Source organism: Raphanus sativus, chromosome 2 (assembly GCF_000801105.2).
Source record: "Raphanus sativus cultivar WK10039 chromosome 2, ASM80110v3, whole genome shotgun sequence".
In the NCBI taxonomy this organism is placed as follows: domain Eukaryota; kingdom Viridiplantae; phylum Streptophyta; class Magnoliopsida; order Brassicales; family Brassicaceae; genus Raphanus; species Raphanus sativus.
This window is the reverse complement of record NC_079512.1, coordinates 5,660,689-5,669,987: the sequence shown is the minus strand read 5'-3', so window position 1 is coordinate 5,669,987 and position 9,299 is coordinate 5,660,689. Positions and strand designations below refer to the sequence as shown.

Sequence of the window (9,299 nt, the reverse complement as noted above, 5' to 3'; positions counted from 1 at the left end):
ACATCAAGAAAACGCTGCAAAGCTACAGTTTAAGTGAATCAGAGTTATTACTTTGCAATTCCAGTTACATAAATGAATCAGAGTTATTACTTTACCAAACAAAAAATTCCGGTTACATAAGTCTTTCCTTCCTTAATCAAAAGTTAGACCGGATTTTAAAGAGAAACATATCAGTTATTGTCCATTTTCTAGGTGGATTTCCCTAGCGGTGAGGAATGTTACATATCACCTCAATAATTTGATTCTGTGAGACGTGAAGTAGAGAGTATGACATTTGAATGATGCAGACCGCACGATATTCTATTCGATATTTTCGCTTTCTCAGCTCCAAGTATATAAATATAAATTATTTGCGACAAATTCTATGTGTTAATTGATGTGTAATAAAATTAGTAATAATGATAGAAATTAAAATCAGTAAATAACAATATTATTTTCTCTCTGGTTATTTGGATTAAAAACTTCTCAAGCAGATCTGATTTTCCAGATAATACATTGTATAGTTACACTAGACCATTCTGATTGAAGGTTGTGGAAGAGTAAGTAGATCAAATTAAAAGACAAGAGACTATAGACAAACACATTATAGATTTCACCTTTGAGATAAATTTATTCTTTGGATCACATATGATTTAACAGATAAACTGTTTACATATTATCGCTTAAGACGAATCTTTATTTGTTGTACGTATAGAGATATTAGCACGGATAATAGCAATTACACTGGGGAGGAACTATAGGAGCAGTGATCTCATCACACCTTCCAATTCCTTTGTATTGAGCCGCGCACTTGTCTCTGCATTTCTTTCCTCCTTCACATGTCCACGTTTCAAAACAATCCTTTGCTTCTCCTACAATTTTTTTTTGTTTCCTATATATTAATTATAATCGTAACAAAATAGAAAAAAAATATTACATTTACGTTAACAAAATTCTCAGATAACTTAAGTATACAACATAATTTTGTTTGCGGATAAGTTTTTCAAACAAATAATAAAACTTTACCTGAAGAAATGATGAAAACGACCATAAGTACAAATAGAACAGAAGAACAAGAGATCTTCATTTCTTTTTATTTTCTTTGGGTTTGAGATGATTGAAGAGAATATGTTTAACTGATAATCTACCTTTCAGATTATCTTATATTTATAGGTAAATATAACGAAAATGTGTAACTTTTAGTCAAAGTAAATTTATTGATCAAGAATAATATCCATTTACAATGACTAAAAGGCTAGAGGAAATTTCTGTACAACTTTAAGAATGAATGAATATTGAGAACTCAACTTTAAGAATGAATGCATATATATTCTTATAGTAATGTTTACTTAATTAGTAATTTTTATTTATTTCTTATTACCAAATTAAATAAATTATATCTTGAATAATTTTGTTTGAAATATTAAATAAAACTCATTGATTACGTTCCAAATTTATGATATTCTTAGTCAAAGTCAATATACATATAATATTCATACACTAATTCCTAGTCAAAGTAAATATACACATAATGATGTTCCTATTTGCGTACTTTCGTATTTCCTAATAGTACATATAATAATTTTCATGAATAATTTTGTCTGAAACAAGAATATATTATAGAGCATCATTTGTTGTTACATACTATATACTAATTATTATTTATTAAAATATCGAGTCTATATATATATTAAATATATTATTTTAAATATATATTTTTTTACAATTTTATCACATTAAATTTGATTTTCAGTTGATTTATTTTGGAGGTGGGTGTATTAATTTATTATCGTGACAAAATTAGTTATTGTAATAGTATTAGAATCTGATATTATTTATTCTTATTTTAGATTTTCTTCAACTATATAAGTCCAAAAACTATAAATCATTACATTTTGTTTAATTTTTAGTTTAATAATTTCATTTTCTCTAATAATAAAAAAATCTGGTATTTTCAATTCAAACCAACAAAATTTAATAAATTCACGATATAATCTTAAAATAAAAATAGATTATATTTATTATTTTAAAATAAAGTAAATTTCAATTTTTTTTATAAAATTAAAAATATTTTAATACAAAATAGTTTTACTGTAAAATCACAATGTCCGTAGGGTGGACCAATCCTTGTAATGCTAGAAAAGAAAACTGCATACTGAGGCTATTCATATCCAAAGATGGGCTACCAATATCAATCAAATTTTGTTCAAACCAGAAACATGCCGGTTAAGAATTCGTCCAGATAACCGGTTCCAAGCGTAACTAAACCGGGTTTAAGAACATTACCCAAAAAAGGACCAAAACCCTCAGAGCTCTGTACGCTGTCCTCGTCTCTTACCCACACTTCAGTGTTGTCGAGAGTGAAAGAACACAACAATGGCGGCTACCACGACTCTGGGCTTCGTTCTACCGACTGGTTTATCTCCCCGTCGCGGTGGCTTCAGAGTATCACTGATCCGATGCTCCGCTTCTCCTCTCACTACTAACTCCACCGCCTCTGGTAAGCTTTCTCTTCGTCTAAAAAGGATAAAGCTTTCAACTTTTTTTTTGAAAAATGAAGCAAACCCTTTCCTCGTAGGCCTTGTGGAGAAGCCTTGGAATACATATGACGCTAGGCTTGTGTTAGAAGACGGCTCCATCTGGCCTGCTAAGTCATTTGGTGCTCCTGGAACACGTATTGCTGAATTGGTCTTTAACACCTCATTGACAGGGTGAGAGCTTTGTTTTTTGTTTATTGAATCTTTTGACTAGAGTTTTGATGATTCTGTGTGTCTTTGAAAAAAGGTATCAAGAGATTCTGACTGATCCTAGTTACGCTGGGCAGTTTGTGTTAATGACAAATCCACAGATTGGTAACACCGGTGTGAATCTCGGTAAGTTTGGAAATAAAGTCAGAGACTTTTTTGAATGTAATGCAAAAGTTTCTTTCTTAATACTTTTATATTGTTATTTATTACAGATGATGAAGAGTCTGAGCAATGCTTTCTTGCTGGTTTGGTGATAAGAAGTCTAAGCATCAGTACCTCAAACTGGAGATGCACTAAGACACTTGCTGACTATCTAACCGAAAGGAACCTCATGGGAGTTTGTAAGTTCCTTGCGGCTTTTGTTCACAATGCTTTGTAGATTTTGAAAACATTCTCTGGTGTTTTTGTGTAGATGATCTTGACACTCGTGCAATAACACGTCGGTTAAGAGAAGAAGGCAGTCTTAACGGTGTGCTGAGCACAGAACAAACCAAAACTGACGAAGAGCTTCTGCACATGTCCCGTTCTTGGGATATTGTAGGTATTGATCTGATAAGTGATGTTTCATGCAAATCTCCTTACGAGTGGGTTAACAAAACAGACCCTGAATGGGATTTCAACTCGGCTTCACGCGACGGGGCATCTTACAGAGTGAGTATTACTTCTCTTACTTATTCAATAACCATCTTCTTACTCTTAACTTTCTATGAAGGTTATTGCATATGACTTTGGCATCAAACATAACATCCTGAGACGCCTATCCTCTTACGGATGTCAAATCACGGTTGTTCCGTCGACATTCCCAGCTTCTGAGGCGCTTAAAATGAATCCAGACGGGATTCTGTTCAGCAACGGTCCTGGAGACCCTTCTGCTGTGCCGTATGCTGTTGAGACGGTGAAAGAGCTTCTTGGTAAAGCTCCTGTGTATGGGATCTGTATGGGTCATCAGTTGCTTGGCCAAGCTTTGGGTGGTAAGACCTTCAAGATGAAGTTTGGTCATCATGGTGGAAACCACCCGGTTCGTAATAACAGAACTGGCCAGGTGGAGATCAGTGCTCAGGTATATGCTCCAAAGTATTCAACTTTTGCTTTATTTCACATGGAATAGTTTAGGTTCCAAGCATGATAACAACTTAGGATTTATAGTTTTAAGTTTAACATTCAAAGCTTGGAACTTTAACATGATTGTGCTACTTGGAGTATCATTGTGTGTTTTATTTAATTCTTGGCAGAACCATAACTATGCGGTTGACCCGGCTTCACTACCTGGAGGTGTGGAAGTGACACATGTTAATCTCAATGATGGGAGCTGTGCGGGTCTATCTTTCCCGGAGATGAATGTCATGTCTCTCCAGTACCACCCTGAAGCCTCCCCTGGACCTCACGACTCTGATAACGGTAACTTTTCTTTTCTTTTTTTATCAGACGGTGAACGCAAACTCTAGTGAAAGTCACTTGTTGAAAAAAAAAACAGAAGTGATGGTTGTTTGTTTGTTTGTTTGTGATTGCAGCATTTAAAGAGTTCATAGAGCTTATGAAGAGATCGAAACAGAGCTCCTGAGGAAAACAAGTCTTTGTTTTTGTTTACTTCGCACTTAAATTAAACACGTGTTTTTTTTTTGTTACTGACAATGGAGTGAAACTATTGTTCTGGCTGTGTGATCATGTTAAAGGAACCATTCCACACTTATGAATTAGTTAGGAGTTTGTAAAAGGTAAAGAAAAGAGTGGGAGGGCATGTCTAATGTGAGATACTCACAGAAATGAGGAGAAGTATTGGAGAGAGCATCTCACCGATAAAGATAAAGAAAAAAGTATGAGAGAAAGAAAAATGAGTATTCCTATGTTAAATTATTTGTAAGAAACTATTTATAATACATTTTTTTATATTAAATTTGGCAAAACAATTCTCAAATCAGGTGTGTAATTTGGTACTTGATTTAATATAATTTCGTCATATCATATAAATTTAGCATGCTATTAAATAAAATAACATGATACTGAGTCTTTTGTCCACATATCATTTTAAAAATATTTATTATTACATACATTATTAATTTAAAGAAATTTAAAACCATCAAAATTCAATTCTATTACCTCTATTTATAACAGGTAAAATCTGCCAAAAATCTTCGTAGAATACATAATTGTACAGCCAAAAATTTATCACAATTGAATATATCTATGTAAAATTTTAAAACATTGTTGGACCTTTAATTTGTTTGTTTGAGTTTGAGTTAATTTGTTAGTAGTAGTTATGCAGACATATTATTATATTGTTTTTAGACAGTGAAATATTAAATAATAGTTATGTCAATTTTAATAATATATTTACATGAATGTATAATATTATTTTTGCAATTTAATGTGATCATAATTTGTGAAACAATTTGTTATCATATAAGAATACATGTATATTTTTGTTTTTAAATAATAATAATCATCCAGAAAATAAAATAAATAAATTTGTGTACATTTTAATTGAACAAAAAGAAATAAATTATATATTATCATTATCTAAAAATTATTAGTTTAAAAATATTTCTTTTCTCCGGCAATTCCTATTAACAAAAGTAATCAAATAATCATAAGGGTGGTTCATGTATCTTTTTGTCAAAGGTTGAAAGTGAAACATAAAAAATGTGACCAAATGAAAATTTTCAGAAATATGCTAATAAAATTCATACATGACCATACCTAAAATCTTCTATATAACTCTGAGAACGTGACCAAAGAGCTCTTTTTATTTGACTTGCACGTTACATCCTGATGCAGCGTAGGAAGACAATCAGATCACTTCCCGGTGCCATCACGTTAGAGCTAGGTCACGTGTTTGGACTGGTATTATTATGGGCTTTATTAATTATTGCTTAGTTATTATGGGTTTAGTTATTTACGTGGCTTTGTTAGTAGATTAGGGTTTTTATTAGTTTTGTTATTTAAGTTTTGCCTTGCAGTGGTAATCGAATAACTTTTGACGTTTAATAAAATATATTAAGAAGTTATCTCTTTTTACCTTGTTTTCGAATAGAGTTAGACTCTCAACGATTTCAAGAAGGCAATGTTTCCTAGATATTCTAAGACTCAATAGATTACTTGTGTTATCCGTAGCTACGTTTGCAATAATTAAAAAGGTTACATTGTTTTCTAAGTATTACTTGTGTTATCCGTATTCTAAGGCAATGTTTCCTAGGTATTCTAGGAAACATTTTTTTTTTGGTAAAAGGTTAGATTTTAGGAAACATTGTTTGCAAACGTAGCTACGGATAACACAAGTAACCTATTGAGTCTTAGAATATCTAGGAAACATTGTTTGCAATAATTAAAAAGTTGTGATCGTTAGATACATTGTATTATGGTAGTTTTTTTGTTCACCATTGTATTATGGTAGTATATTACGTGTCATTTCTAGCTAGTGAAATAAGGAGGACCATATCTTTTTCTCTTATCCCATTTACTCTTCTCGATCGTTAATTTCAACCATAGTTGCGTGTTAGTTTCTCGTTTATACAGTGAGGAAAAAAGTAAAAAAAGTTTGGAGCAAAATTTTACTAAGAATGTGATGTTTTATGCATAAATAGAGTTGGAGTTACAGTTTATAAAGTTTATCATGTTTGTAATAAGTATGGCTCCAATTTTTTTTAAAAATAAAATTATAATGAAATATAAGATTTTTTGGGAATGATATGTTTATGTTACAATAAACTTCTTTTAATTGTTTTCTTATAGCCTCATTTAATTTAGAAGACAATTTTTATCTAGTTAATTGAGGTTCATAATTCTATGAAGTGTGAATGGACTCCAAATTCCAAAACATTGTTAATATGATAAACTTCGTCATAATCTATTAGGAGAGATTGAGTTTAGAGACCAGCTTAAACAAAAAAATGGAAATGGGAAGCTATGGATTGGTTATTGGATGGAATATGATGAAGGGGTTATAAGAGCATCTTGGAGGAATAACTATACTTTTGATGTCAACATCATGGTATCTGACATTATTGACGTGGAAAATGGGTCATGGAGAAGGAAAAGGCTTGATGATTTATTTTATCCGGGGTGATGTTGCTTAGATCATGAAAATTTAACCAGATTATACATATGATGATTTCTGGATTTGGAAATATAACAAGAGAGGGGACTTTTCAATAAAGTCAGCATATTGGTTATCAACTCAAAGAGCCAAAGGGGATTTGCAAACAGAAGCTGATTCTCTCTATCACTTAACTTATTGAAAGAACATCTGTGGAAGTTGAAAACTGAGCCGAAGATCACAATTTTCCTTTGGAGTCTCTTAATGACGCTCTAACAGTGGAAAATGGTTTAAAAGAGAGGTCTGAATTCATAAGAGATATGCCCGACATGTAGTGCTAATATAGAAACAATCAATCATGTTCTCTTCAAGTGCCATTTTACAAGATAAATATTGGTTCAGATGAAATCCCTACCAAAAAAAAAATTTCGTTAAAAACCTCCAAAATGTTCATTACGTCCACTTTCTACCATCAAACTTTAAATTTTCATAATAAACTGAAATCCCTACCAAAAAATGGTTTTGATGATTTTTCTATTTTCTCTATTATTAATGCAGTGATTAGAATAGGCAACTGTTAAGATACAGGCATTCAAAGAAGAGTGGTGTTTTTTTGGAACATCTGGAAAAATAGGAACAAATTAATAATTGAAGGTGTGCCATTGTTGCGGCCATTCACTTTCCCAAAAAGTTTAGACGAGGCTGAACAATGGTTCTTTGCTCAAACTTATGAGTTGAATTTTCAGGAAGAATAGAGGAAAGTTGAAAAGGAATGGAAGAGAGGTTAGAACTCACCTCCAAAGAACGGGTAAAATGCAACATTTGTATGAAGAAAAAAAAATAGAGTAGGAGTGGCATTGTGGAATAACATTTTCTTTGGTTTGGAATGAAAATATGGCTAAACTTAAGTTTTCTTTTGGGATGGGATGTTAAAAGTATGCAAGCACATAGAGTTAACAAGATGGATTTTTTTCTTTTGGGGATGTAGCTCTAGTGGAGGCCTTAAACCATCGCACCAAACATTTTTGTTGGAAACTATATTATGTAAGTGAAGTCATCTTTTGTTTCAGATGTAGGATTGGAAATTTATGGTTGAGAGACCTTTTGCTAACAGAGGTGTCTTTCTCATCGCTTAAAGTGTGAGATGTGAAGCTTTGCAGTCTTATGTGGCAGCCGGTAATCCGGGTTGGCTACACGAACTGTTTTTTGATGAGAAACGTCTGGCCTCTTTATAGTTATTGTGTGTGATTTCTGTTTTTTTATGATCTCTGTAATTCTGCTGATGGAGCTGGTGCTTTGTAGTTGCAGATTTTGGGTATAAGATCTGTCTCTTGGTCTTTATCGTTAGTTGCTGGTGATATTTAAGGGCACATGGGTTTTGGTATACGACCAATGTAAAGGTCTGTTGGGTCTGGGAGTTAGTTGTGTTGTAATCAAATGTTTGTGTGATGTATTTTTGTGTATGCATTGTGATTTCAATATATACTCAAGTTGACCCAAAAAATGATAAATTAAACATGAGAAAGTTCGTACTAGACGGGCTTTGATATGACAAATCGTGTTGTACCTAGGAACAGTGTAGGCCTATTGAAATTAGGAGATGCTCATTTCATTTTCTTAAGTCAAATTGAACTAATCCTTAATTATACAGTGATCATCTATAGTTTACTCAATCTCAGTTAGAAGTGTCAAAATGAGCTAGCTCGCTCAACTCATTGTGAGATCGACTCTTTCATGAGATAGCTCAGCTCAGCTCATTTATTATATGAGGTTCAATATGTAAATTTGAATTCGGATCATCTAGATCATGAGTTAAATGAGCTAACTCATGGTCAATTTTTTTTTTTGAAAAAAGATCTAAAATAATTAAAAATGATATATAGAATAACTTTTTATAATATAATTTAAATATTAAAAATTCAAAACGTTAATATTAAACACTGAATAAAACCAACACCTAATAATATATTAAATCAAAACTAAAATCAATAATCCAAAAATATATTCCACATAAGAGTCTTGTGATGATTCATTTTCAAACTCTTTATCAATTCAAATCGTAAAGATATATATTCTACATGAGAGTCTTATTAATATTTTGTTTTATATTTTAATTCTAAAGATATATGATATAAGCACTCATATCAATATTCTTTTACATTTTTATATATATTTAAAAGTTTTTGGTTTTATATTTAGAAGATAAATATGATTAATATAGAAACTATATTTTCTTATATAAGAAAATAGAAGTCATATATATTAAGTATAAAAATTACTAAGCTCATGAGTTAACTCATGTTCATTAAATATCGTTCATATAACTCGTGATCTAAGTTAAGCTCGATCATTAAACTCACTAGGGGCGGAGCCCCGCGCAAGCGTGGGGACGTTAAAGATAGATGTTCGTTATATGTGAAAATGTTGCAGGAGGAATATACAGTATTATATGTTTGTGCGTCAATGTTTATGGAGATTTTATTTGTTGTAATTAGCATGTAGTTTACCTTTGTTATAAACTACCTTTGTTATTGGGTGGT

At 31.7% G+C, this 9,299-nt stretch overlaps 2 protein-coding genes across 2 annotated transcripts; one reads left to right on the top strand and one right to left on the bottom strand.

Moving 5' to 3' along the window:
- Positions 1-620: 620 nt before the first annotated feature.
- LOC130508439 (putative defensin-like protein 184) lies at positions 621-1,066 on the bottom strand. The gene is made up of 2 exons (XM_057003958.1): positions 1,006-1,066; positions 621-872 (listed from the first exon to the last, which is right to left on the bottom strand). Exons 1-2 carry the CDS (start codon positions 1,064-1,066, stop codon positions 700-702), a joined length of 234 nt encoding a protein of 77 aa, XP_056859938.1. The 3' UTR covers positions 621-699.
- A 1,222-nt stretch (positions 1,067-2,288) lies between these two features.
- LOC108820087 (carbamoyl-phosphate synthase small chain, chloroplastic) lies at positions 2,289-4,414 on the top strand. Its single transcript, XM_018593070.2, has 8 exons — positions 2,289-2,479; positions 2,558-2,690; positions 2,764-2,852; positions 2,939-3,067; positions 3,139-3,377; positions 3,439-3,786; positions 3,959-4,124; positions 4,238-4,414. The coding sequence occupies exons 1-8, from the start codon at positions 2,356-2,358 to the stop codon at positions 4,285-4,287; spliced, it is 1,278 nt and encodes a 425-aa protein (XP_018448572.1). The 5' UTR covers positions 2,289-2,355; the 3' UTR covers positions 4,288-4,414.
- Positions 4,415-9,299: the final 4,885 nt, after the last annotated feature.